At 63.7% G+C, this 11,583-nt stretch overlaps 2 protein-coding genes across 3 annotated transcripts in view; one reads left to right on the top strand and one right to left on the bottom strand.

Moving 5' to 3' along the window:
• Positions 1 to 1,359: 1,359 nt before the first annotated feature.
• On the bottom strand, positions 1,360 to 7,597 carry NOC4L (nucleolar complex associated 4 homolog). Its single transcript, XM_023196818.2, has 15 exons — positions 7,426 to 7,597; positions 7,056 to 7,176; positions 6,385 to 6,491; positions 4,665 to 4,772; positions 4,251 to 4,400; positions 4,048 to 4,147; positions 3,921 to 3,955; positions 3,361 to 3,411; positions 3,158 to 3,269; positions 2,761 to 2,821; positions 2,436 to 2,546; positions 2,161 to 2,321; positions 1,978 to 2,060; positions 1,602 to 1,715; positions 1,360 to 1,516 (listed from the first exon to the last, which is right to left on the bottom strand). The coding sequence occupies exons 1-15, from the start codon at positions 7,540 to 7,542 to the stop codon at positions 1,397 to 1,399; spliced, it is 1,551 nt and encodes a 516-aa protein (XP_023052586.1). The 5' UTR covers positions 7,543 to 7,597; the 3' UTR covers positions 1,360 to 1,396.
• A 72-nt stretch (positions 7,598 to 7,669) lies between these two features.
• DDX51 (DEAD-box helicase 51) overlaps positions 7,670 to 11,583 on the top strand; it is a 5,336-nt gene continuing 1,422 nt past the window's right edge. The window contains exons 1-11 of one of the 2 annotated variants that reach the window (XM_023196857.3): positions 7,670 to 8,035; positions 8,119 to 8,291; positions 9,114 to 9,264; positions 9,668 to 9,708; positions 9,795 to 9,866; positions 10,029 to 10,135; positions 10,369 to 10,477; positions 10,555 to 10,700; positions 10,954 to 11,143; positions 11,239 to 11,354; positions 11,435 to 11,551. In XM_023196857.3, coding sequence (XP_023052625.2) covers positions 7,732 to 8,035; positions 8,119 to 8,291; positions 9,114 to 9,264; positions 9,668 to 9,708; positions 9,795 to 9,866; positions 10,029 to 10,135; positions 10,369 to 10,477; positions 10,555 to 10,700; positions 10,954 to 11,143; positions 11,239 to 11,354; positions 11,435 to 11,551 — 1,526 coding nt within the window. In that variant the 5' untranslated portion in view covers positions 7,670 to 7,731. Of the gene's footprint in view, positions 8,036 to 8,118; positions 8,292 to 9,113; positions 9,265 to 9,562; positions 9,709 to 9,794; positions 9,867 to 10,028; positions 10,136 to 10,368; positions 10,478 to 10,554; positions 10,701 to 10,953; positions 11,144 to 11,238; positions 11,355 to 11,434; positions 11,552 to 11,583 lie in introns of both variants that reach the window. The other variant, XM_023196856.3, reaches the window with a different exon arrangement.

Genomic DNA, 11,583 nt, shown 5'->3' with positions numbered 1-11,583 from the left:
CCTGGCCGAGTCCAAGTGGGAAAGGCTGCAGAGCCTGGCAAGGTGAACCTGGCAGGGCAGCTTGGGGAGCGCCACAGGCCCAGGCAAGGCTGCAGCGGCCTCTGGTGGCCGCACAGTCTCAGGACACCAGTGCCTATGGCCCAGCCCGGCCCCAGGAGCCCTGGGAGGGTGGGGAGGGGAGCATACCGGGTGCAACAGGCTGCCCAGGGCACAGCAAGAGGCTGGGCCCTGTCTGCCGTGCTGTAGCCTGAGTGCTGAGGGGCTCGGGCAGGACAGTCTGTGAAGAGTGGGGGAGGGGTCCCCGTGCAGGACGACTACACACAGGGTACCAGGGAAGGCCTCCCGGGGGTGGGGAAGGGGTGTTCAAACCAGGGCAACGCAGGGAAATGCAGCAGAGGCCACAGCTGCGGCTGGTGCGAAGCCCCTGGGGCAGGAGCCGGTTCACTTGAGGAGCCCGCTGGGGCAGAGGGAAGCAGCCAGGGGATGCTGGGAGCAAGGGCACCATCTCCACATCACTGTGCTCCCCAAACCCCCACTGGGCACACGGAGGGTTCCCAGCCAATGCTGCACCAGCAGGGTGCCCCCTCCCCAGCCACGCCCACGCCCACCAAGCTCCGTTCCCGTGCCCTGTGCCACTCTCTGTCCTCGAATAAGCAGACTGTGGAAAGGAAACTGGGGGTCCCCGTGTAGACAGAAAACCTGGTTTGTTTGGTACAAATTGGGTCCCCTGAATATAAACACCCCAATAACAAGGCTGTGCTGCAGCTGGACCAGGGCCTCCCACGGCGGGAAAACTCCAGAGGGGCCCAGGCACTGCCTGTAACTCTACACAGCATACAGCCGGGGCCTCACGGGACTCCCGGAACAAAGGCGGGATCAGCAGGACACAGTCAGGGTGGGAACCCCCGACTCACGTCATCCCCCACTGACACCAACCCCCCCATTCACACAAACACCCCCTACTCACAACCAAAGTCCCCCCCGTCACTCAGACCCCCCCCTCATACCAACCCCCCCCCCCACTCCCACACACATCATACCTGTACATACCACCACACACACTTCCTGCCACAACTGACCCAGCTCCCTCCCAGGTGTCTGGAGTGTAACCAGCAGAGGCCCCGAGCTCTGCAACAGTGAGGTCACTGGGGCCCGGGGAGGGAGGGAGGCTGGGTGACCTGTGACACTGGTGGGCCACAGGCCCTGGGAAAGACCACGCCTCAGGTACCCCACCATGCCGTCCCAGGCTGTGGAGGAGGCAGGGGCCTCGCTTTGCCATGTGCCTGGTGGGCTCAGGTGGATGTGAGGCCCTCGGCCTGGCAGAGGCATCTAGCCGCCCCTGTCCACACTCCGAGCCGCTCTCCTGCAAAATCATTTATTCACCGGTGGGCCAGTGTCAGCTGAGTGTGAAGTGCTGGGCACAAAGTTCGCCCGGCCGTCCCAGCAGACCCTGGGCTGGGATAAACTCCAGCGGCACTGGCTCAAACCCCTTCTTCTTCAGGTCCCGCTCAAAGATCTGCAAAGGACAAAGGACGGTGGCTCTCAGGCTTGGCTCAGCGTCCTGGGGCCCAGGCCCTTGCACCCCGGCCCCAGTCCCATACCTCATAGGCTGTGAGCTCCAGCAGCGGCGCGATGCTGACCTCGGGCACGGACAGGGCCTGGTTGATGACGCTGGCGGCTTTGGACACCTCAGGATGGTAGTGGTGCTGGAGGGCCTGGGGCAGCAGGGCCGTCAAGGGGCAGTTGCCCCAGGCCCCTGCCCTGTGCCCCCAGCCACCACCTCCCTATGCTCCTAACCAGAGTGGGTGGGGTGGGGGCAGAGCCATGGAAGAAGACCAAGCACCAAGCACCCACAAACCCTGGTGGCCAATGGGGGATGCAGCACGAGGCTATGCGGGAGGTGGCATGGGGAGCTGGGCTTTCTGAGGGGCCAAAGGATGGCTCGGGAGGCCCAGGGCGTGGCAGCCGCACCCTCACCTGAAGCTCCCACAGGGAGCTCTCCAAGGCCCGGCTCTGGGCTGGGTCCTTCTCTCCGGGGTCGTAGGGGTCGGCGTCCAGCTCTAGGAATGAGATGCGGACCCTCATTTGCTGTCCGCCTCTCCAGGGCACCGGGACCCCTGCCACAGGTCCGGCCCGGCCTCCGAGAGCCCCGTGACTCACCAGGGCCGTGTGGGCGGTGCACGAGGACCCGGCAGGCGGGGTGCCGGCGCAGCAGGTTACAGATGAAAGGCAGGACCATGAGCAGGGCCTCAGGGGGAGCCGTCAGGGCCAGGCGGGCCAGGCGCTTGGCGAAGGCGGCCACCAAGTAGGCAGGGAGGTGGCTGCGCAGGGCAGTGGTTGTGAGACAGGGCCTGGACCGCCAGCCCCCGCCACCCTCCCCTGGCCCCAGGCTGCAGAAGCACAGAGCAGGCAGAGCCAGGTGCCGTGGTACTCACGAAGAGGACAGGAAGAGGTCGGCCAGGTGGAAGAAACGGGCCCGGTACTTGACGTGAAAGACGGAAGGCTCCAGGAGGCCGTAGAGCTTCCGGTAGAAGTCGGGGTACTCCCTGTGGGCCGGCGGGGAAGGAGCAGTGGATGGAGCAGGGCCCGGGAACTGAGGCCTCCAAGGCCAGGGTCTCACTCGGCACCCCTTCCTCCCGCCCAGGGGCTCCAATGCCACGGCCTGTGAGGAGAGCGGGGACCCCGCGGGGCAGGGTGGGAAGGGGACAGGTAACCAGGGCTGGGCGGACGGGGAAGACCTGCACCCCTGGAGACACTCACAGGTTGTGCTTGTGAATCAAGATGAACAGCCCGTTCAAGGCCAAGAGACTGAGGGCCCCACCTGCAGACGGACAGACACACGCCGGAGCTGCAGTGACCTCGCTCCCACCCCACCCCACTCCCTGCCCACGCTGAGAGTAAGTTGTGGAGTGTGGCCCTGCCCCTGTTGTCCCCTCCCACAGCGCCCACGGACACAAAGCTGGAGACCACATGCAGGGCAGGGGAGCGGGGGGTGGAGGCTGCAGGGTTGGGGAAGAGGTGCTGCGGGGTGGGGGTTAGGGGGTGGGGGTATGGGAGGCGCTGCTCCCGGCGTGAGGGAGGTGGCGGCGTGGGGGTGAGGCGGCCACACTCACCGAGGGGGGTTGGGGTGTGGGGTGAACCAGGCGGCCGCACTCACCGAGGTCACAAGCGCGGGTGAGGAAGTCGATCATGAGCGTGGGCTGGGCCAGCTGCGGCAGGATGGTGTCGTGCGCGATCAGCAGCACCTTCTTGTAGAGGCTGAGGGGCAGCTGGGCGAGGGCCGGCAGGTCAGGGTGAGGCCTCCGCCCTTGGGGAGACCCGGGTGCTGCCCCCGCCCTCACCAACCAGCCTGGCCCCTACCTTGTGCTTGAGGAAGCTGAGCCACATAGTCTGGAAAGCTTTCCTGTGTTCCTGCAACAGGGTCCAGACTGTACTTGCTGCCCTCCCGACCCCAGACCCAGAGCCCAAGCAGCTGCCAGGGCACAGTGAAGCCCAGCCCTGAGCCAACGCAAGCCTGCTCTCCACTCTTCTGACCCCGCCCTCCCTCTTCCTGTCACCATTCAAGTCAGGAGCACCTGGCCCTCAAGGCTGGGGTCTCAGAACAGCCAGGAAAGAAGCCGTGGCAAGACAAGGACCAAGAGGGGGCTGTGCCCAACACAGCCTGCGGGGCCCAAGGATGGCACCAGAGGCTTCAGACTCTGAGAGGCGGTGGTGGCCTCTGACCCAAAGGAGGGCCCCGAGTTCACAGGCTTTGCCACCTCCCACACTTCTTTGAGTGACCCGGTGGCCATGCGAGCTGCCACCTGTACCCTGGGAGTTTCCTCTTGTGAGGAAGGCGGCAGCCTGCACGGGGTCTCACACACACCCCACCCGCACCCTGCAAGCACGGGAGGGTGCCCGGCTGTCCAGAGGCCACTCACCTTCAGATGAGCAACCTTCCAGGTGTCCCACAGCTCTGCAGGGAAAGTGAGGACAAAGGTCACCTGACCCGCGGGGGAGGCAGACCAAGGCCCAGCCCTGTCCGCCCCTGGCCCTCAGTACCCTCACCCGTGCGCTTCACATAGAAGCTGGAGACGGTGGGCTCCTGGCGGGGCAGGCTCACGGCAGACAGCAGCGTGAAGGTGTTGTTCCAGAAGGCCGGGGGCACCTGCGGAGCTGGACCTGAGTGCCTGAGCGCCTGGATGCCACCCCCCGGCCCCTGCCTTCCCGGGAGGCACCAGCATGATGCGCTGACAGGCCCCGTCACTCACCTCGGGGTGCTGGCCAGTGACCCGGGCCACGGCCTCCACGGCCGCCTGCATGGTGTGGTAGCGGGTGTCGTCGTAGTCCAGGTACTCCCGGAACTGGGACAGGAGCAGGCTCTGGTCCTCCTCAGGAGAAAGCAGGCCTCCCACCACCAACTGGGGGCAAGGACCAGTGAGCAGCCTGCCTGGCCCAGCACAGGCCAGCATGGCCCAGGCAGGCAGCCCCGCCCCACCAAGCCCCCCTACTCAGACTCCTCCTGGTTGGGTGGGCCATGAGAGGCACCCCACACGCACAGGAGCCGCAGGAGGGTTCCAGCCAACAGCCAGGCTCAGCTCAGCAGGCCCCGCCCCCACTACAGGGCCACCCTGGGCTCTGGCCAGCCAGCCAGGCCCCCTGGGACTCCCCAGCAAGGCCCTCACCTTGAAGAGCTCTCGGGGAAACAGGTAGTTGCCCTCCCACTTGGGCTTCTCCAGGGGATGTGCTCCTTCCAGCTGCACGAACTTCATGAGTGCACTGAGGGCCAGCTCCTGGGAAGGGGGCAGTGCAGGGTGGCTGTGATGCCCTCACCCCACAGATGGGCCCAGAGCTCAGCCCAGTCAGGAAGCCCCTCACAACCAGGCCCAGAGCTGAGAAAAGGGCGTCGTGGCCTTCTCCTGTTCCACACGCCACCAGATGGCACTCCGGGCTTCCATGTCCCACCCACGCACGGGCATGACAAGATCTTGAGTTAAAGAGATCCGGTGCTCACAAGAGAGTCTGGCCGGGGAAAGGCACACAGCCCAGGTCTGCTTTATGTCCACCTGACTGCTCTCTCATCACCCGTATCACAGGAATGCCACCATAACCCTTGGGCACAGCTGTGAAAACACAGGTGTGACGCCAGCCTGCTGCCCAACTCAGATCCAGGCTCAGAAGCTCTCATCTCAGGGTGGCAAACTCAGTACTTTCAGGGCCCAGGCAGATGATACCACAAAGCAAAAGAGCCACGTGTGGGACGACAGGAGCAGGCGCCTGTCTCAGAGCTGTCCCTGACTCTCCCTCCAGCCAATCACAGCCATGAACAAACTTAGACCCCAGTGTTGACAGAACTGATTATTTCTTTGTGAGAAGCGGGACGCTGGTTATTTTCATGTGGCATCTCCCCAGCTTTTAGAAGTCTGCAACTCGACTATAACTAGAGACAGATGCGTCGGCAAAGACGTGGAGTGTGGAACGCTCATACTCTGGGACGCTCATACTCTGCCAGCGGGAGTGTAAGATGGCGCAGCTGCTGTGGAAAACAGTCTTGCAGTTCCTCAGAACGTTAGACACAGAACTGCCGTGTGGCCCTGTAATTCCACTGCTGAGGCACATTCAAGCAAAACAAACATGTTCACACAAAAGTGTGTACATGAACGTTCACAGTCCACTGTTCTTAACAGCCACAGGTGGAAACGACCCAAATGCCCAGCAACACACGAGCAGCTGACTGGCGCGTGCTGCACGACGGGACGCCGCTCAGCCGCAGGAAGGAACCAGCCTCAGACACGCTGATGAGTAGAAGCCACATACCACATGATCCCCCTTATGACGAGCGTCTAGAGAAAGCAAACCCACTGACCCAGAAACTACATGAGTGGGTGCCGGGGGGTTGGTGTGGAATGGGGTGGGACATGGCAGTGATGTTAACTGGTACAGGATTTCTTTTTGGGGCGAAGACGACGTTCTGGAATAGTGGTAACCACTGCACAACTGTCAACACAGTAACAAACGCTAACTTGTCAATTTTAAATGGTAAACTGTGCGTCAGTTATTTCTCAACATAGACTTTTAAAAAGCTCGTCATGCATTCCCACGGCTGCAGACCACAGTGTGGGCCGAGCAAACACATCTGTGGACTGGCCCGAGGCTTGATGTGTGTGCTCTACGCAAACAGGGATGCCCGTCGATGCCGCTGGAGGTGAACACGGGTTCTGCCTCTGCAATATTCGGTACAGGACTCGACAGCCACGTTACCCCACAAGGTGGCACTTCCATGAGCCAAAGAAAGGAAGCAGCTTTCCCTGGACAATTGTGGGAGCCCCAGACCTCTGATCTGTGGACAGCCTGGGAGTGGGGGTGCAGGGCACAGACACGGATGAGCCCGGCCCAATGACCCACCTTGACCTGAAAGGACGGGTGGCCCAGAAGCTCTCCCAAGCGGTTGCCGCAGCTGTGATAGCGATGTCTCATCCACACCTTGTACTTCCGTGCGGCTCCCCGGGACCCTGTAGACAGGTTAGGGGGCTCAGCCCACATATGCCACCTTGGGCCCCGCCCAAAGTCTCAGGCCTGGCTCCACCCTCCCACTGTCTACTACTCAGCCTCCACAGGTGGAAACAGGTCGCTATGGCCCCCAGACCTGTGCTGGGACCGGCAGGCTCCCTGAGCCCTGCTAACAGGAAGAGCAGCTCCTACCCCAGGACTGCCTCAGGCAAGCTGCCAGGGGCAGGATCCACATCTCCTCACTTTACTCCAAGACCTGATGTCCCCAGGATGCGGACATAAAGGAAGTTCCGAGTTTAAGTGACCATGTCAACATCAACCAACACGAAATCACAAAAGAGGAGCAAAGCAAACAGACAAAAAGTCGTACCTTGTCCAGTGTTCACCTAAACCCAGCTACACAGTACCCATGTCACCCCTGCATCCATCGTCCGCGGGGGCTTGGTGTGTCCTCCCACCAGCCTGCACTGTCTGTGACAGGGTTGGGGGCGCTCATCCCATGGTGACAAAGCCTCCCTCCAACCCACGGAAAGAGAAGAGCAGCCCCGGGGCCCTCCAGGGCTCACCTGTCATGACCATCTCCTCAGAAGGCAGCTGGCCCACAAACAGCTCTCCCCGCTCCAGCAAGGCCCCAAAAAGACGGCTGCACGTGCGGACTGCTTCCTGGATCTCCTCCTGGTCCTCAGACTGCAGGAGAGGGGGCGGCAGGGTGCCCAGCCGGGATCTGTCACCTTCGCCCCTGCCTCGGCTGCCCCCCACCCCTGCTCCCTTCCCCTTCGGGACGCCAGCCCCGTCACCCCCGACCCGTGATCCACACGCCTTCCACCCTGACCCTCCAACGCCGTCTCTGAACCTCCTGGGGTTCTGCCGCCGCAGCCCCCCATTCAAGTCTCGCTCCCGGGCCGCGACTCCGGCCCTGCGACGCCGCGGGCCCACCTGCAGCACGGCCAGGATGTCGAACACGGCGTTGGCCTCACTGCGGCTCGCCAGTACCGCCTCCAGCCTGCGGCCCAGCGCCCGGCGAACGCCCGCAGCGCCCGGCTCCCGCTCCATGCCGCCGCCAACACGGGAAAACGCGGATACCCAGCCGCCGGCGCTCCCTGACGTCACCACTGCGCGTAGAGCCTGACGTCATCTCTACGCGCCGTACCCAAACCCCATCTTTCGCTCCGAGCCCGTCTCAGACGTGCCGCCGACGTCATCGCCGCGCGCCGAGCCCGAGTCCCAGGCGTGCCGCTGGCCATGTCGCTATTCTACGTCGCGCGGTACCAGGGCCCCGAGGCGGCAACTGCGGGGGGACCGGAGGGCGCGGAGGCCGGAGCCCACGGCCGGGCCCGCGCGCTGCTCGAGCGGCTGCAGAGCCGGGCCCGCGAACGGCAGCAGCAGCGGGAGCCCGCGCCGCCCGAGGCGGCTGCACCCACCGAGCCGGCGACCAGGAGGCGACGACGGCCCCGGCGTCGGCGGCGGGTGAACGGCGCAGAGTCGGGCAGCCCGGAGGCGCGGCAGGGAAAGCGACGGAAGGCGGACGGCGAGGACGCGGGCGCAGGTGGGTCGGGGGGCGAGCGGGCTCCCTCCAGGGCTCCGGCGACTCGGTGCTGACGCGCTGGCGGGTGGGTGTCTGCCTTGCAGAAAGCAGCGAGGATGCGCCGGGGGAGCCCAGCTCAGGGAGCAGCGAGGAGGCGCCGGGGGAGCGCAGCGCCAGCGCCGAGGCGGCCCCGGACGGACGGGCCCTGGAGGAGGCGGCCGGACCCCTGGTCCCCGGCCTGGTGCTGGGGGGGTTCGGGAGGAGGAAGGCGCAGAAGGTGAGCGGCGGCGGTCGGAAGGGTGGTCGGCGTGGGAGGGAAGGCTGCGCAGATTCTTAAGTGTGGCGGTCGCCCCGGAAGGCATCGTTGAGCGAATGCTCCTGGGTCACAGAGGCGCCTCGCTGCCAGGCCTGCAGTTTCATCCCCTAGGGGTCTGGATCCTGCACGTGCGGAGTTCCCGTTTTTTCTGCTAGGCTTGCCCCTGCCCTCCCGCCGCGCTAGTTCTCCTGCAGGATGTGCTTTGCGTGAACGTGCGGTGGGGGGGGTCTCCTGCTGTGCGATCACCGCGTCGGGAGCTAGTCAGAGGCCATTCCGCAAGCCCCTGGCCGTTGGTGTTTTTGCTTAGCACGGGTGGTTTTCGGTAGAGATCTCTGGCGAGGCAGGTGAAGAAAACGAGAAGTTTGGCAGAGTGCTTGGGCACCTTAGGTAGGGCAGATGGAGAAGGTTTTCTTTGAGCTGGGATGCGAAAACTTGAAGCCAGGTCAAAGTTGAGGGTTGGGGATGCCAGGCAGAGGCCTCGAGGCAGGGACGCCGGCGTGGCTGGGGCAGGCGAGCGCCAGGTCACAGGGCCTCCTGGGTGCGGGAGGGTGGGTGCCACTGTGGGTTGATGGGAAACTACGGTGAGTTTGCTCAGCAAGTGGCGTCTACTTTTGCTGTTTAACTTCTGTGAAGGCTGCATGGGAAGCGCATCCTGGGGCTGAGGAGGAGCTAGAGACTACAGAAGAGGTTTTCCCAGCCTCCCTCGCCCAGCCTCTGCCACCCTGGGCTGGTTCTGCGTGAGAGCCTGGAAGGTGCTCACCTGGCCTCTCTTTTTGATGGCAGGTCCAGCCTTTCCTGCCAAGGTGGCTGGCTGAGCCCAGCTGTGTCAGAAAGAACGTCAACGAAGACCTGGTTCCTATCGAGGACATCCCTGAGGTCCACCCTGACCTGCAGAAGCAGCTGCGGGCACATGGCATCTCGTCCTACTTTCCAGGTGCCCCAGCCCCGGGCAGGCAGCTGAGAGAACACCTCCCTGGGCACCCACACAAAAGGCTGTGAGTGGCCAGGGTCAGGCGTCCCTGCCACATCGGTGCCAAGTGTGGTCTCAGCACCCTCAAGCTCATGGTTCCCACTTGGGTCTCCTGAGGCTGGTGTTCCTCTGGGCCCTGGTGCCATTCCTCGGGGGAGTGGTTCCCAGGCCTCCAGCACGGCTGCCCAGCCCAGAGGTCACAGGCAGGGAAGCAGCAGGCCCAGGCGTAAACATGACTTCTCTCTCGCCTTTCTTCGTCCAGTCCAGGCAGCTGTGATTCCCGCCCTCCTGGAGAGCGCGGCCTGTGGGTTTCTGGTGGGCAGAGGCGGCTACCGGCCTAGCGACCTCTGTGTTTCTGCTCCGACAGGCAGTGGGAAGACACTGGCCTTCGTCATCCCTGTGGTGCAGGTCTGTGTGAGGGTCCCCTTCCTCTATAGCGGGTGTGCAGAGAGCAGGTAATAGCCTTGCTGACGCAGGAGCCCCTTCCTCCTCAGGCCCTGCTGTCAAGAGTGGTCTGCCATATCCGTGCCCTGGTCGTGCTGCCCACCAAGGAGCTGGCCCAGCAGGTACGCGGACCCTAGACCTGGAGTGTGGCACCGCTGGCCTCTCCTTCCTTGCTGAGTGCACAGCAGTCAGCCCCTGGGTGACCCAGACTAGATCTGGGGTCCTTTTTGCTGCAGTGGGGGAACACCAGCCATCTCCAGGCCGGTGACAGACTTCTCCTGCAGGTGAGCAAAGTTTTCAACATCTACACAGATGCCACACCTCTGAGAGTCTGCCTGATTACGGGACAGAAGTCTCTGGCCAAGGAGCAGGAGAGCCTCGTCCAGAAAACGTAGGTTGTGTCAGGGTGTGGGGTTTTCAGGGTGTCTTTGCTCAGGCCTGCCGGTGGCCTAAGGCACCACAGGAGCAGAGGAGGGGCCGCCAAGTTTAACCGTGGAGAGGAGGAGCTCCCGTCTGCCCCCTTCCCACGCGGGGTGGAGTCGGGACTATGGGGTGAGGCAGCGTCTTGCTGTCCAGAAGCCCTTGAGAAAGCTTCCTTCTCTCGAGCCGCTCTTTGGTCTGTAGCGCTGATGGGTACCGCTGCTTGGCTGACATCGTGGTAGCCACCCCCGGCCGCCTGGTGGACCACATCGACCAGACCCCAGGATTCAACCTCCAGCAGCTCCGCTTCCTGGTAAGTCCCCACCCCAGGGGCCTGGGCTTTGAGCTCAGGGCCGCGCCACCCAGTCCCGGGCTCCCTGCCTCCCGTAGGTCATCGACGAGGCTGACCGGATGATTGACAGCATGCATCAGTCCTGGCTGCCACGGGTGGTGGCGGCTGCCTTCCACAGTGAGGACCCCGCGGACCCCTGTGCCTTGCTCCAGCGAAGACAGGCCCAGGCTGTGACAGCCGCCAGGTATCCAGCAGCACGCCCAGGTGCTGGCCTCCCCTGAGCAGAGGCCTCTGCGTATAGCTCTCTTTTCTTAGTGCCGAGAGACAAGGCTGGCTTGAGCTCTGGTGCACAGAACCGCATCGTTCTGTCCTGTGAGCTGGACTCACCTTGCCCCTGGTCCACGGTGGTCTCTACAGCGGGTAGTGTGAAGAATCCGTTCCCTGGAGTCTCGAGGCAGCCGCTGACACGGTGCCAGCAACACCCCCTTCTCTTCCAGTACCTGCTGTCCCCAGATGCCCCTGCAGAAGCTGCTCTTCTCGGCTACTCTGACCCAGAACCCCGAAAAGCTGCAGCAGCTGGGCCTCCATCAGCCCCGGCTTTTCTCCACAGGGCTGGCACACAGGGGCCTGGAAGATACAGATGGGGACGGGGACTCGGGGAAGTACGCCTTCCCTGCTGGGCTCAGGGTGAGTGGGATACCGGCTGGGCAGAGGGTTGTGCCAGGAGCCTGGGGCCCCTAACCAGCCCCCACCTCCATCCCCACCCCCTGCTGTCCCTGTAGCACCACTACGTGCCCTGCAGCCTCAGCTCTAAGCCGCTGGTTGTCCTGCACCTGGTCCTGGAGATGGGCTTCTCGAGGGTTCTCTGCTTCACTAACTCCCGAGAGAACTCCCACAGGTGAGGCCCCAGCTGGGCGGGGATGGCAGAGGCAGCCTCTGGTCCCAGCATCACGTGGCTGCAGCCTTCTCTCTGCCTAGGCTCTTCTTGCTGGTGCGGGCTTTTGGGGGTGTGGACGTGGCTGAGTTCTCCTCGCGCTATGGGCCTGGCCAGAGGAGGAGGATCCTGAAGCAGTTTGAACAGGGGAAGATCCAGCTGTGAGTCCCGGGCAGGGCGGGCCTCTGTGGGG

This window comes from Piliocolobus tephrosceles, chromosome 10 (genome assembly GCF_002776525.5).
Source record: "Piliocolobus tephrosceles isolate RC106 chromosome 10, ASM277652v3, whole genome shotgun sequence".
Taxonomy (NCBI): domain Eukaryota; kingdom Metazoa; phylum Chordata; class Mammalia; order Primates; family Cercopithecidae; genus Piliocolobus; species Piliocolobus tephrosceles.
The sequence above is the reverse complement of the archived record's forward strand: the minus strand, read 5'-3'. Positions and strand labels throughout refer to the sequence as shown.

Excerpts from the sequence above, each read along its gene's own strand:
- NOC4L (XM_023196818.2), bottom strand. The coding sequence starts at position 7,542 with ATGGAGCGGGAGCCGGGCGCTGCGGGCGTTCGCCGGGCGCTGGGCCGC. Across the intron at positions 3,270-3,360 it reads TCAGCTTCCTCAAGCACAAG|CTGCCCCTCAGCCTCTACAA; the intron begins GTAGGGGCCAGG and ends GCCCTCGCCCAG. Across the intron at positions 1,517-1,601 it reads TGGAGCTCACAGCCTATGAG|ATCTTTGAGCGGGACCTGAA; the intron begins GTATGGGACTGG and ends TGTCCTTTGCAG.